This window comes from Melanerpes formicivorus, unplaced genomic scaffold (assembly GCF_026170545.1).
Source record: "Melanerpes formicivorus ecotype bairdi unplaced genomic scaffold, bMelFor1.0.p_v2 SCAF_4, whole genome shotgun sequence".
Lineage (NCBI taxonomy): Eukaryota > Metazoa > Chordata > Aves > Piciformes > Picidae > Melanerpes > Melanerpes formicivorus.
In genome coordinates this window covers 29,205,051-29,220,718 of record NW_027142356.1, presented here as the reverse complement: position 1 = coordinate 29,220,718, position 15,668 = coordinate 29,205,051, and the positions used below count along the sequence as shown (strand labels likewise).

The following is a 15,668-nucleotide window of genomic DNA, read 5'->3' as shown; positions in this document are numbered from 1 at the left end:
CACCTTTGATGATGCCACTGAGTTAGGAGTTTTTTTGCCTCCTGACTCCCCTTAAAGCTAACAGTTATGTATTAGTGATCATACTTCCAACTCATTATTTGACCAAAAAAGGAGAACTTCATATCTCCTGCTGAGCAGCAGGTATTCTATCATCATGCTCTAGAGGAGATAACATGAATTGCTTGCTGATAACACAACTAGACATCCCACATTACCAGAATTATTTCTTGTCGTTGAAAAGTTATTTATTAGTTTTGTGCAAAACTAAACCGACGCAAAAACTTAGTGTGTTCTGCCTGAGAAAGTATTTTAAAAAGATAGCAGGGAGGACCTAACAGTGCTCTGTGTGTGTTGCAGGAAGGCATGCATTGAAAGAAGCAGCTTGGATGGAATGCAGAGAAAAATGATCATCTGGGAGGATATCTCCCAGCCCCGTGGGATTGCTGTTCACCCGTTTGCTAAGTAAGGAGTGATAAACGCGGTTAATTTTGTAACACTTAGGGAGACTTTTTAAAAATGAGCATGTCATCCTTGCCTTTGGGCAGTCAAAAAGTACATCAGTCTCAGGAAAGTCATTGCCCTGCAGAGCTGTGTGAACTGCAGTGTTCTGTTGCTGGGTTTCACAGTATCACAGTATCACAGTATCACTTAGGTTGGAAAGGACCTCGAGGATCATCAAGTCCAACCTATCAACACAGACCCCATGACTAGACCATGGCACCAAGTGCCACGTCCAATCTCCCCTTGAACGCCTCCAGGGTCGATGACTCAACCACCTCCCTGGGCAACCCGTTCCAATGACGAATGACTCGCTCGGTGAAGAACTTCCTCCTCACCTCGAGTCTAAACCTCCCCTGGCGCAGCTTGAGACTGTGTCCCCTTGTTCTGGTGCTGGTTGCCTGGGAGAAGAGGCCAACCCCTTCCTGGCTACAACCACCCTTCAGGTAGTTGTAGAGGGCAATGAGGTCACCCCTGAGCCTCCTCTTCTCCAGGCTAAACAATCCCAGCTCCCTCAGCCTCTCCTCATAGGGCTTGTGCTCAAGGCCTCTCCCCAGCCTTGTTGCCCTTCTCTGGACACGCTCAAGTGTTTCGATGTCCTTCTTAAACTGAGGGGCCCAGAACTGGACACAGTACTCAAGGTGTGGCCTAACCAAAGCAGAGTACAGGGGCACTATGACCTCCCTGCTCCTGCTGGCCACACTATTCCTAATGCAGGCCAGGATGCTATTGGCCCTCCTGGCCACCTGGGCACACTGCTGGCTCATATTCAGGTGGCTGTCGATCAGCACCCCCAGGTCCCTCTCTGTTTGGGAGCTCTCCATCCACTCCGACCCCAGCTCTGCATGGGATTGCCGTAGCCAAAGTACAGCACTCGGCACTTGGACTTGCTGAATGACATCCCATTTCTTCTGTGAGTTGAGACGTGCTCATTTCTGGCATGGATTTGCCAAAATCCCAGGAGTGTTAAGGATACTGCATGCAGTTTTTAAGCTGAAGAAAAGCATCACAGATCACAGAACATTCAGGGTTGGAAGTGACCTCAAAAGATCATCCAGTCCAACTCCTCCCAGAGCAGAATCACCTAGAGTAGGTCACACAGGAACAAGCCCAGGCAGGTTTTGAATATCTTCACAGAAGGAGAGCCCACAGCCTCTCTGGGCAGCTTGTTCCAGTGTTTTGTCTCCCTCACAGTGAAAAGGTTTTTCTTTATGTTCACATGGAAAATCATGAGCCACTGAACTCACCGTGGCAGTTGTAAGCACCACACTACAAACTTTGAGGATTTCATATCAGTATGGACGAAGTAGTCACTTCTAACCAACACTTCTCTATAGGAAGGCTGGAGAGGGTTTTTGCAAGGGTTCCTAGAGAGAGAACAAGAGGAGGGAGGTTGTGGATGCCTTCTCTTTGGAGGTACTTAAGGCCAGGTTGAATGAAGCCTTGAGCAGCCAAGCCTAATTAAGAGTCATCCCTGCCCATAGAGGGGAGGTTGGAGTAGATGATCTCTAAGGTCCCTTCCAGCCTAAGCCATTCTATGATCTTTCTGGCCGTGTTTCAATTTCTGAAGAAGCTAAACCAAATTTACTGATGGAGAGATTTGTTGATTTAAATTCACCTTATATCTTGCTTAGTGCTCAGATGATCACAGGAGTTTTGTATGTTTAAACTCTTGATGAATTTCTGGCCTTTTTAATCAATGGCAAAGCCTCTCGTATTTCAGTCAATGTGCCTGTGGGAGGGTGGCTTAAAGTCTATTGATTTTATAAAAAAAACTATATATTAAATTTGTGATGCTCATATCCTGCTATAACTAAGTATTGATGAATGAAGGAATGAAACTGAGTTGGGGAGAATGTTCTGCTAGCTTTACTCTGGGCATAAAAGCTCTGAAAGCAACTTTCAGTAGAGGTTGAACACAGCAGAGACACTGTGCAGGAAAACTTCTAGGAACAGGTAGGTTCAGGGAGATTGTTTATTAGAATTGTTGATGGAAGCAAAGGCTACAAGGGGAAAGGGAAGGGGAAACGTCAGTAAAACCTCTCTTATTAGAAAGTTAATAGAGAAAGGAGGAAGAGACATTATAGCAATGCCCATAACTGTAAAGTCAGTATTAAAGAGAGGTCTGAGATTCTATTAAGGCTCTTGAAAGTACTGACCCCAGAACTGGCTACAACTCCTCATGTAAGTAAAGCTAAGTGAATCTCAGGGTTATTTCAGTAAACCTGACAGGGCCAGCTGGTGCCTGTGAATTTGTGGTCTTGGCTACCCTGCCTTTTTGAGCTGCAATCTAGCAGCTCTTCATTGAAAACCAGTACACACACATAGAATCATTAAGATCTCTAAGATCATAGAGAGTGTCCAACCATCAACCTAGCATCACCATCCCTGCTAAACCATGTCCCAAAGTGCCAAGTCTGCATGGTTTTTGAACACCTCCAAGGATGGGGGATTCAACCACCTCCCTGTGCAGCCTGGTTCAATGCTTGACCAGGCTCTTTCAGTACAGAATTTTTTTCTAACATTCAATCTAAACATCCCCTGGCACAGCTTGAGGCCATTTCCTATCATCCTATTCCTAGTAACTAGGGAGAAGACACCCAGCCCCACCTGGCTTCAGCCTCCTTTCAGGAGTTTTAAAGAGTGAGAAGTTCTCCCCTCCAGTTCCCTCAGCTGCTCCTCACCAGACTTGTTCTCTAGACCTTTCACCAGCTTTGTTCCCCACTCAATGAGCAATGTGTAGGACTCCTAAAGAAACACCCTGAGAATCACAATTTTCCTAAAAGAAGAAAGGAATCTGAGCCAGATTCACAGATAGCATTGGGTTGGAAGGGACCCTCAAAGGTTCTCGTGTCCAACACCCCCGACAGTGAGCAGGGACACCTTCAACTAGATCAGGCTGCCCAGGGCCACATCAAATCTGATTTTGAATTTCTTCAGGGACAGGACGTCAGCCACATCTCTGGGCAACCTTTTCTAGTATTTTGACACTCTCACAGAGAAGAACTTCTTCCCTAAATCTACCCTGCTTCAGTTTAAAACCAGACACAGGCTTATTGTGTTTAAAAGCAGAATAAGCTAGGGACTCTCTTACTTTCCATGGGTGGTGGGTAATTTTGTTCTCATTTGTGCAGCCTTCTTTAGACAAAGGGCAGGCAAATGCAATGTCTTCTGTTTGGGTTTGCTAAAGTGCTGTCAGCAGTCACATGAACATGCACAAAGCAGCTACGAAGAGACAGCAGTTAGTATATGTGGGAGTTGTTTTTCCCAAGATTTTGTGCCAATTGACAGAGCAGGGATTCTGCATAAGTCCCAGTGCAATCACCTGGAATCTTATGGCAACTGTGACAAGATCAGCAGCCAATATATTTGCTTGAGGTGTACACTTTTCCTCATGTGCCTCAGGCTTGTATTGCTTTCTGCTTTGAAAGAGCTCCACGGAGAGCAGGACAAACATTTACTTAATGACTTCCTGCACACTTTTTCTTCTCTAAAGGAGATTATTCTGGACTGACATGGGGGTGAATCCTCGGATTGACAGCTCTTCATTAGAAGGCATTGATCGCCAGGTTATAGCCAGCACTGGCCTGGTGCAGCCCAGTGGAATAGCCTTGGACTACTTGGCCAACAAGGTGTACTGGTGTGATGCTAAACAGTCGGTGGTTGAGAGCGCAAACCTGGATGGCTCTGGTCGTCGAATTCTTGCACAGAATGATGTAGGTGAGGCCTTGGGGTTGATAACTACCTACTGCTGCTTGTCAGTGTGCATTTGGTTGTACTGTACACCCTCTGCAAGCCTGTGCTGGGGTTAACGGCATCATTTCATCACTTACTGTTACCCAGTTGACTTCTGTTTATTCGCTGTAGCAAAAGGTCACCCTGCTAACACTCTGCTTTTACTAACCAGCCATTTTGCATTGTACAGAGAACTTCTCTGGCTTCACAGAACAATGAAAAGAAGGGAAAATATTAAAATGTGGTTATCTTCTTCCAGGCATGGCTGCTTAGTGTAATTCAGGTTTTGCTGTACTCATTATGCCAGTGAGTTATAGTGGCATAAACTGGAAGAGTATTAATCCTGACCATTAGGGTCCTTGAGCAGCAAGCCTTCATCCACACACTGTTAACACTAGGATGATTCTAACTACATAGTAGATCCTGAATGGAAAAGTTATTTATGCAATATGCTGGTAGTTGTTATGGCTGAGATTTCTTTCTTTGACATGTAACTCTGTTGCTCTGGAGCAGAAGAACAGAAGTGTTAGCAATGAGAATCTGATGTTCTACCACACCTAAAGTGAACCACATTTGAGAATCTTATATGTGGCAAATTGGTGCCTGGAGAGGGCAATTGCCTGTGTATTTTATATCTCTCTGGACATCATTTTGCAGATATGCATACAAAACATGGGCAGAATGAGGACTCTTGGCTCAATACCATGTCTGCCACGGGTAAAGTCCTCATGGCTACTCTGTTAAGCAGATGTTGTTCTAGTCTGTGCTTTGGGAAGGCTTGTGTAAATCTCCTAAGCCAGATGCTCTCCCACTTGTTTGAAGGTGAGCAGAGTGAGGTTTTGGAGGGACACATGCTTTCCAGTTCATCAAAAGCCCTCAGCAGGGTGACTTCCCAGCATTCCTCTCTTTTCCCCTGCTGCATATATTCTGCTGTATGCTTCACCCTGTGACTGATCTGCAAAGATGGACCTTGAAGCCTGTGTCAAGAATAGATGAGAGCCAGGAATGCTGGAGAAACACAGGGCAAGAGAAAGGAAATAGGCTTGCAGTAGTAATACAGCTGGTTGGAGGTAGGAGAAAAAGAACATCAGCACCTTATGGAAAGAGATGAAGTGCAGACCTGTAGGGGTATGAATTTAGAGAGGCAGAGAAACTTGGTATCCTGATGTTTTGCTAATGCTGTTAGTGCTGTCAGAATTCAGTTTCTGTTCTTGGACAGCTGTACACCAAAGGATGGAAAGGTGGCATCTCCTGTTAGGTGTTCTGTGGGAACATCAATTTTTATTACAGCAGCTCCCTCTAGTGCTCCTGCACTGAGAATTCATTCACTACAGGTGCATGCAAAATAGAGATTATTTCTGCTCTTCTGCTAACCCTGTTATCAACTGTAAGTAAACCACTTTGTAAGTACCTGCCCAAGGCAGTGAACAACATGACTATTCCTTTTCCTATGCAATGGGTTGGATTTGTACTGTTGTGGAAAACCTTCACATGATTATTAATTTTTCATGTCCTTTTGTCTTCTTTGATGATACCACACTTCTATTTTTAATCCTGAATGTGTTTATGAGCTCCTCTCCACCTTGTAATGCGAAGATTGTGAAAGGAACTCTGTACTTCAGCATCACAGTACATCACAGTATGTTAGAGGTTGGAAGGGACCTCAAGAGATCATTGAGGCCGAGTCTCCTGTCAAAGCAGGATCACTTAGGGTAGTCTGCACAGGAAGGCATCCAGGTGGGGTTTGAAAGTCTCCATAGAAGGAGACTCCACAACCCCTCAGGGCAGCTCTCTACTTGGCCACTTATTGGCAGATGAGTTTAGCACTCCACTTCTGAAAGGCTAATCACAGTGCCAGCACCTCAAGAAATCATGATATTTAGGTAGAAACAAATGGTGAACTTGGTCTGGTTGGAGGCCACCAGCAGTACTGAGACTTTACTGAGCCAAGCAAGTGTCATAGCCTCCTCTGCTAGGCATATAGGTAATGTGTATCCGTGGTCCACTATTCATAGACACTTGTTCCTCCACATGAGAGAAGACAGTGGAAAAGTGGATATAACTATGCTACCATGTTAGAAGAAGACATGTATGCAGATACTGTTTTTGTTTACATGGTCTCTTGTGCATGCTCTACAGATGTGGAAATGAGAAATCTAATTTCTTTGTAGGCCACCCTTTTGATGTAGTGGTGTTTGAGGATCATCTTTGGTTTTCTGACTGGGCTAGGCCATCACTAATGAGGGTGGACAAGAAGACCGGCCAAAACAGGGTACGTCTCCGAGGCAGCATGCTGAGACCCTCATCAATGGTTGTAGTTCATCCTTTGGCGAAACCAGGTATACTGCAAAAACCAAGCAGTCATTCCCTTCCAGCCTCCTCTTGTTCACTGATCCCAGTAGAATAGATATCCTTGGGGAGAGAGTGATCTCCACAAAAAGAAGCTCTTCAAAATGCCTTGCATAGTCAGAGAGGCATTTACTGAAAGCATCACCTGGGAATGTGTCTCAGGAATGCTAACAGATTCTGTAGATTTATAATCATGTCCTGAAATAGAGGCTGATCCACTGCCACGAGGCTTTGACAGTCTTCTAATCCCTATTTATCCTAGATTATTAGCACACTTCACACACAGAAACAATAACAAATGACATGGTGAAATATTTTGCTAAGTTGATTAGCTTTGGATCTAATAATTTGATTTTCAGTTGGCAACAATCTCCTAGTAAGCAGAAAAAAAGTCATTCAATAGACCAGGAGTGAGGCACAAGTTCCCTGTGCCTTTGCAGTGTTCTTTCAGGGAATGTTGGAATTGAATATATTAATAGAGAAATAATAAAGGATTCTGGTTTGGTTTTTTTTTGGGGTGGTGTTTTTGTTTTTGTGTTTTTAAGCAAGACATTTATTAGAGGGTATGTAAATCTGCTTTCCTGCCAGAGGATAGGTGATAATATCATATGTTATCATATGCATCTAATTTTACTTAAAAAATATAAAAGGAGGCTGTTCTAGTTTTTGTCAGTCCTTATTCTTTTTGTTTTTCAACTGCTTCAACTCTGCACAGCTAAAAGGAGATGTTGACTGAAGAAGCAGCTTCTTAAGTTGCCTGTTTTTCTGCATTAGGGGCAAATCCTTGCCTTTATGTAAATGGAGGCTGTGATCAGATCTGTGAAAACAATTTTGGAGTTGCCCATTGCATGTGCTATCCAGGATTTGGGAAAATTGAAGATGGGAAAATCTGTCGTGCTCTGAATGCTTCCAACACAACAGCAGGTACTATCGTCTAGTTCCAAAACCCCCTTTTTCAAACCCCTGAGGATCCTGACAGATCACACTGGAAAATATTCACCTACATAAATTTATGATGGATGCTCTGAAGGATGTGAACACTGGGGTGTTGTCCTGGGATTTATGGTGGTGTAATTCTGATCCCTGTAACTATTCCCTTAGCAGTAAGAGAGATGTGCAGTGCTGACAAGTATTGTGAGCAATGATTTGCATTCCTTGTCTTCTGTATATGGGAAAACCCATCAGTGAGTGGTTTTAGGAATAATTTGAGGCCAGAAACAGGGTAGAATGGGGAGATCACTGAATCATAGAATGGTAGAAGGGACCTCTGAAGACCATTCAGTTCAAGCCTCTTGCCAGAGCAGTAAATCACACAGGCACATGTCCAAGTTGGTTTGAAATGCTTCCAGAGATAGAGACTCCACAACCTCTCTGGGCAGCCTGTTCCAATGCTCTACCATCCTCACAGTGAAGATTTTTTTTCCCTTCTCTGTTCCCATGTGTGCCCATTGACCCTTGTCCTGTCAGGAGACACCACTGTCTCCATCCTCCTGATAGTCATCCTTTAAATATTAGTAACCCTTGAGATGCCCCCCCCAGTTTTCCTTTCTCCAGGCTAAACAGCCCCATGTCTCTCAGCCTTTGCTCGTAAGAGAGCATTATCCTTCATTATCCTCATAGCCTTCCACTGGACTCTCTCCAATAGTTAGCTGGCTGTCCTTTTTGAACTGGGGAGCCTAGATCTGTATGCAGTACTCCAGATGAGGCCTCACCAGGGAAGAGTAGAGAGGGAAGAGAATCTCTCCTATCCCCACACTCTTTTTAATGCAATTTAGGATGCCACTGGCTTTCTTGGCCACGAGGGCACATTGCTGGCTTATGGTCAGCCCCTTATTCACCAGCACTCTCAGGCCCTTTCCTTAGGATACTGATGTTTACTTTAAAAGGAAACCACCAAGGTTACTGGAAATTGGACAAGTGATAGAAAATCAGGAAATGAGTTCAGTAGATTTAAAGAGCCTGAGTCCCTTTTTTTCATATCTTCTTCAGGAAGTGCTGATCTGCGTGAGGAGGTGGTGCCGATGCCTACACCAGAAGCCTTGCTCCGGAACACACAAAGCAGTGGGATATTCAAGGGTACAGAGAGTGGGGAAAAGCAGAAAATGCTGGTGGCTGAGATCATGGTATCAGGTAGAGTCTGATGATGTCTTCCTTTACTGCAGGGCTTTAAACACGTTTGTAGAACAGACAGAAATCAGAGCTCTTAAAGGAAGGAAAGGCTCAGCATTAAGACTAGTGGCATTCATGCCCCTAATCCACCTTCCAAAAGCTGGATCTATCGAATTAGGCCAGGGTTTTTGTTTGTCTCTTTTTTTTGGCTATCCTGACAAAACTTGATGATATTAACCAAGTTTAGAAAACAAAGACCTCTGAAACCCTTGTGAAAATCTCTCCCTTAGATTTTAGAAGTATATTAAATATCGCTGAACAAAACGGCAGTCAAACCACTGAACTTTGCCTGTTTGGCGACACTTTATCATTCAACTCTACAACAGACTTTACTTACAATATTCAGAAGTTTTGATGCTAAATGACTCTTAAGCTCCAGCTAGACAAAACCAACAGCCTTAATCATAGAATAGAATCATTTTGGTTGGAAAAGACCTCTAAGATCATTGAGGTCAACCATCTACTTTACACCGTCATGGCCATTAAATCATGTCCCAAACTGCCACATCTACACATTCTTTGAACACCTCTGGGGGTGGCGACTCCACCACTGCCCTAGGCAGTCTGTTCCAATGCCTGAGCACTCTAGGTAAAGAAACTTTTCCTCATATCTAGTCTAAACCTGCCCTAGCATACTTTGAGGCCATTTCCTCTTGTTCTCTCACTTGATCTTAGGGAAGTGAGATGAACACGCACCTCACTACAACCTTCAGGTTGCATTAGATTGTCATTAATCCTGGAAAGCTATGTTTCAAACTTTGTATGTTCTGGTTTTGTTGTTATTTTGGAGGTTTTGGTGGTTGGGTTGTTTTCTTAGTATCAAGAACCTGCTTTCATCTATGCTTTCATCTCTGCAAATGCATCTAGTGGTACTTTTGCTTTTGTTTGTGCTGTAGATCAAGATGACTGCACCGCACTAGAATGTGATGTCAATGCCCAGTGTGTTTTGCTGGAAGATGGAGCTGTGTGCCAGTGTTTGGAAGGATTTACCAGGAAGGGGAAATCATGCTATGGTAAAAATAAAAAGACACTAACACAGCCTTCTGCAAAACTGTAGACTGAGGATGAAAAAAAATCTACCTTTTCTCACACTGGCATCACTGCTGCATGAGCCATCACAGAAAGGTCAATGGTATTGCTTGTTTTGAAAGGGATGGTGAGCAGAGAGCGTGTGAGATGAATTGGCTAATTACCACATGCCTTCTTTTCCCCTGAGTCCTGAGTGTTAATCCTATTAATATTAACAGGCAATAATGGGGGATAATAGGAATAAAACCCATAATGTATTCATTTATAAAAATTGCCTAATTATAAAAACTCAGCCCACGGACATGATAGTTGATGCATTATTTAGAGGTATGTATGCATTAGTAAATCTCTTCCAAATTAGTATTCTTGTTATATGTTTATATAAAAGTGCTGCCTGCTCTTTCCAGCACTAGACAGTGACTCTAACAATCAGACAACACATTGCTTAGAGTGGTCTTTATGTTTGTGGACTTGCATACAACATAGATGGATGCTCATTGTTCATTCCTAAAGGCCAAGACTGGAAGGCATTAGAAACAGAATGATTTACCATTTGGGATCTAAGCATGAAGACTCACAGGAGTCTGTGTTACTATGGAAAGGCAAAAAAAAATGGGTGTAGTTTTATTTTATCCCTTTTTGGTTTGTTTGTTGGTTTTGGTTTTTGTTTGTTTGTTTGTTTGTGGTTTTTTGTTTTTGTTTTGAGCTTGTGTGTTCTCTCTCAAAGCAAAGTTTCTCTCTGAGTAGGGCTTAAGACTATTAAGGCTCGCTTTGAATAGAATCATTCCCTCTAAAGGGATTTTTTTCTTTAAGCAAGTGGTACTTGTGGAAATTTGAGGTCTCCAGTTGAAAGCAGCTGGTTGACTGTCTTAGGCTCTCATACCTTTGAAATCATCCTGTCCAACCACTCACCTGGAACTTTCAATCCTATATGACTACTGATAAACCACTACCACTAAACCATGTTCCTGCGCACCACATTCACACATCTTTTAAATACCTCTAGGGATGGTGACTCCACCTACCTTTTGTAGACCTCCCCCCTCAGATTTCATGCCAAGAAATGACCACAAAGCCCTTCTCTTCCTGTTTGCTTTCAATGCACAAATGACAAGTGGGAGCATAGTCTGAGGGGAATCCGTGATATCACCAGTTCTTTTTATGGATTTACCTGCTGGTTTCAGGACCCATGTGTCCCCTCTCCTTGTTCTGTCTCCCAGATGTTGATGAGTGTGCTGTCAATATGGACCACTGCAACCGAAGCGTGTCAAGCTGCATCAACACGGAAGGAGGCTACGTCTGTAAATGCCTGGAGGGCTTCACTGGAGATGGAGTCCATTGCTATGGTATGGGCATGTGTGAGGGCTATGCTCTCTCTGGAAGGCTGGGGCTGGATGAATGAGCAAGAGACATGTCTTAAGGTTTAGGCTGTACTTGTATCAAGCTGTGAAGATGTCAAATGAGCTGGTTTGGTTCTCCTGGAAAAATTTGTAGGGGCATGGTTCCTAACTGTATGTAGCTCCTCCAAACCGTCAAAACCTGGTTAATTCTCTTCTCTTGTCTCTTCTCTTCTCTCTTCTCTTGTCTCTCTCTTCTCTTCTCTTGTCTCTCTCTTCTCTTCTCTTGTCTCTCTCTTCTCTTCTCTTCTCTTCTCTTCTCTTCTCTTCTCTTCTCTTCTCTTCTCTTCTCTTCTCTTCTCTTCTCTTCTCTTCTCTTCTCTTCTCTTCTCTTCTCTTCTCTTCTCTTCTCTTCTCTTCTCTTCTCTTCTCTTCTCTTCTCTTCTCTTCTCTTCTCTTCTCTTCTCTTCTCTTCTCTTCTCTTCTCTTCTCTTCTCTTCTCTTCTCTTCTCTTCTCTTCTCTTCTCTTCTCTTCTCTTCTCTTCTCTTCTCTTCTCTTCTCTTCTCTTCTCTTCTCTTCTCTTCTCTTCTCTTCTCTTCTCTTCTCTTCTCTTCTCTTCTCCAATTTCTGTTTGATTCTTTCCTTCCTGTGTGAAGTGTGGCAACCCCAGCAACTAATCAATATGCAAAGCCTGTAGTTGTCAGTAGATACCCTCCTCTCAGTGTTTGCACTCTTTTTAGTAGCTATAGCAGGAGAGAGCGGAAGGCTGAAGGGGAGGAGGGAAGTGGAGGTGAAGCAGTAGAGCTTTATTGGAAATCGTTTCCATGAATATAAACGAAAGCAGATATTGAGTGTGTCATAATGCTCATCAAATAATTCCAGGTCTGTTTAATAGGCATGAGGTTCAAGGTGTTGACACTGACAACTCGAGTACATTTAGAGTCTTGTTAATAATCAGAGCCACTGATTTTCTCATCCAGCTCTCATGCAGGTCTTTAGTTCGTTCCCTACATTTCTTAATTATTTTAATCCATTCTGGCAGTAAATATGAAGGAACAGAAAGTTTTTCCCCATACAGCATGTTCAGAACTTTGTAAGAATCTTGACTTCTCTTTTGTCCTTTTTCCTTTTCCTTCATAGCCTAATTCAAAGTCTGCTCAATTTGACCATGCATACTTATATGTATATATAGTTTATATAGCCTTTGCTGGACTTTGATTCTTTAACATAGATAAGGATGTCTGAAAAATGAAGAAGAATGCAGTGTTGTTATGATGCAGAATCAAAGAAATCACAGAAACATTCAGGTTGGAAAAAATCCTCAGGATCACCAAGTCCAACCAATAACCTGATTCTACAAGGTTCACCCCTAAACCATATCCACAGGCACCACATCCTAATGGCCTCTAAACACATCCAGGATTGGCAACTCAACCTGGGCAGCCCATTCCAAACAGAACTGAAAAGAATTTGGGGGTTTGGTGACTTGAAATCTACTATAAAACACAGAAACTGGCAAGCAAGTTTGTACTTGAGTTTAAAATGCCTGCTTGCAGGCACACTCTCCAGAAATGTGTCAGTGTATGCAGAGATGCTACAAGATGAGTTCATCTTCTATTGTTGACACATTTCTTGGAATATTTTGCAACAGTTCTGTTCCTGTATTTTTGCTTTTAAAAGTGCTCTGAATCCTCCATATATTTTTTTTTTACTAGACCCCATTAATTTTACTCTAGAAAAAAATAATCCACTGGCTTAAGCAGTAATTTCACACAAATTGGGATGGCAGATTTGTGATTTTCTTTCCCCAGACTAGATCTGTCACATGTATTCTGCTGACTGTTCATAAAATGAATCAGAGGCTCTCAATTTCTGGTATGTAAACCCCTTGAGGGGAGTGCTTGGGCTCTTAGCATCATGCAGATGCCAGCCTGAGGAGTAAGTACCAGCCTGGCAGGAGCTGCCACCATAGGTTGCCACCAGCAGAATGTGGGTGAGACTTGTATAAGAGCCTAAACTCCTGTTGTAATCAGGTAGCCTCTTTGTAGTAATTCAGAGACTCACCTCATTTAAGTTTACACAAGATGGATAAACCTGTAGGTTTCTAGACCCCTTTCCTTCGGTCTAAACTTTTTGTTTAGTCTGGACCAGCTGGGTGGTACAGTGGTGGCCAACTCTCCTCTCCCAAAATCTTCTGCTGTTTTAATGTGGATGGCAGCTGACAGCACTCCATCATATATCTTTCAACTCTGCTGTACTCATTATGTTTCATGGGGAAGCCTTTTATTTCTTCTCCTGTTGAGAGCCTCTGCAGCAGCATAGCATGCTCTGAGGGGCTGGAAAGGCTGTGTCTACTCGGTGTAGAAAGTATGCTGGTTGATTTTCCATGATGATTTCCATGAAGGCATATTTGCAGAGAGAGAGTCTTTGGTGTTTTCCTCCACTGTCAGGAGACTGTACTGCTGCAGCTGCTGCTCTTTTAATGGAAGCTCTGAGACTTTTCATTTTTCTGACTGCAGACTGTTTGGATGACAGGTATTGATGAGTGCAAGATGGGATCCCACGCCTGTGGAGAGAACATAACCCGCACAAACACAGAGGGAAACGTTACTTACTTGTGTGCTGGTGGTGCTTCTGGAACTGGCATTGGCTGCAGTGAGTAAATGGAGTGAGCAACTGAAATGAAGCAGCCCTTAATTAAGATTTGGGCCCTTGGGTAAATTGTTATACCTGGAAATTAAGGAAACTGTATAATAACATATTGGCCAGCTTGTGGATCTATTTAACATTGCTTTAGGAGGCTAAGGATCCATTTAGCAATCCTTTAGGAGGCTAAGGAGATCAGATTTGAGTTTAGTTTGGAAATAACTACATTAAGGTTCAATGCTAATTTTCACTGGCAAATCATACTGGGAAATCTTTCTAATGGCTTTCACAATCTACGGCAGAAGTAAAAGCTCCTTGGAGGTAGCATTTTTTGGATGTGATTTTAGTCTGTGTCATGTTTCATATTTTCAAGCTGTACCAGGGGAGATTTAGGCTAGATATTAGGAAATATTTCTTCACTGAAAGGGTTCTCAAACACTGGAATGGTCTGCCTGGGGCAGTGGTGGAGTCACTGTCCCTGGAAGTGTTTGCGCAGCATGTGGACCTGGTGCTTAGGGACATGGTTTAGTGCTGGGTTGAGGATTGAACTGGGGGATCTTTGAGGTCTCTTCCAACCAGATGTGCTCTGTGATTCTTTCCCTCTGCAGAAGACTAGCACAAGAATTGCACATAAGTTCCAATTAACTCTTCAGAACAAGCTACTCTTTCAGATCCAGTGGTGAATTTTTCAAAAAGGCTCTGAAACTCTTTAGAAAATCTGGTTACCACATTCATGAAGGGAGCTGCTGAAAGTTCAGCTCTAGAGACTATCTGGTCATCATCTCAGTATCTCAATGTGGCAGCAGCAATCTCTGAAAATGTGGAGCTGAGTGACTTATTGTCTTAGTGTCTGCCCTCCTCATCAGAGTGAATTTTCATAGAATCATAGAATTTGGTTTTGGGTTGGAAGGGACCTTAAGGATCACCTAGTTCCACCTCTCTGCCATGGGCAGGGACACTTTCCAGCTCAGTACCCTGTCCAACCTGGCCTTGAACACTTCCAGGAAAGGGGCCTTCACAGCCTTCCTGGGCAATCTGTTCCAGTGTCTCACCACCCTCACTGTAAAGAATGTCTTCCAAGTAGCCAGTCTAAATTTGCCCTCTTTCAGCTTCAATCATCCCCCCCTTTTGTCCTATTGCTGTAAGCCCTTGTAAAAAATCCTTCCCCAGCTTTCTTTCTCTTACTTTAGATCAAATGATTGCCTGGTGATGGAAGGACACTGTGTAATTGTCACAGGTCTGTTTCTGCAGGAAAGAAGGGGGAAATTATGCCCTTTTTAAAGCAGAACACCTATGAAGTCCCCTCTCCACTCCCTCTTTCAGTTACTTAAGCTTTCAGTAGTGTCAGGTGTCACTCAGGAAATGACAATTTCAAGTGATGCATGACTTGGAAGAAAGGCCTTCTAGGTCCCTCAGCTCTAAGCCTGATCCCATGTCTTCATGGGTGTTTTAGTTCTTTGCCTAATAAGCTCTTACAGCAAGCTGAAATTTTCTTGGCAAAGCACAGTCACATCCGTGGTTCACTAAAATCACTCCTTCCTTTCCATTCAGGCTCTTTGCTGTGGCAGTTCTCCTGCAAATGAAATTTTAAAACCACAAATGTCATTGAAGGTCACCTTGCAATAAAAGTGGTGTGAGTCATAACACTCATCTCACGAATGTGTGAGAGCGATTAGTGTGCTTCTGCCAAGCTGTACCGCTAGAAATTCTTTGCCATGTAGACGTTTGGTCCTGGCCTGTAGATATTTGCTTCTGACCTATAGATTTGCTGTAGCATTAAAGCAGGCAAAAGATCACTACTTTTGTGTGAGGGAGTATCTGCACTTTAGGTCATGCTGTGCAGAGATCAGAGTCACAAAATCATTTAAGTTGGAAAAGACCTCCAAGACCATCAAGTCCAACCA

At 43.2% G+C, this 15,668-nt stretch overlaps 1 protein-coding gene across 2 annotated transcripts in view; it reads left to right on the top strand.

Annotated features, from left to right (window-relative positions):
* EGF (epidermal growth factor) overlaps nucleotides 1-15,668 on the top strand; it is a 71,935-nt gene that overhangs the window by 38,218 nt on the left and 18,049 nt on the right. For both annotated transcript variants that reach the window (XM_068137444.1, XM_068137445.1), the window contains exons 13-20: nucleotides 358-462; nucleotides 3,995-4,218; nucleotides 6,405-6,572; nucleotides 7,357-7,506; nucleotides 8,572-8,712; nucleotides 9,648-9,764; nucleotides 11,001-11,126; nucleotides 13,654-13,773. In XM_068137444.1, the coding sequence (XP_067993545.1) occupies nucleotides 358-462; nucleotides 3,995-4,218; nucleotides 6,405-6,572; nucleotides 7,357-7,506; nucleotides 8,572-8,712; nucleotides 9,648-9,764; nucleotides 11,001-11,126; nucleotides 13,654-13,773 (1,151 nt within the window). The remainder of the gene's footprint in view (nucleotides 1-357; nucleotides 463-3,994; nucleotides 4,219-6,404; nucleotides 6,573-7,356; nucleotides 7,507-8,571; nucleotides 8,713-9,647; nucleotides 9,765-11,000; nucleotides 11,127-13,653; nucleotides 13,774-15,668) is intronic.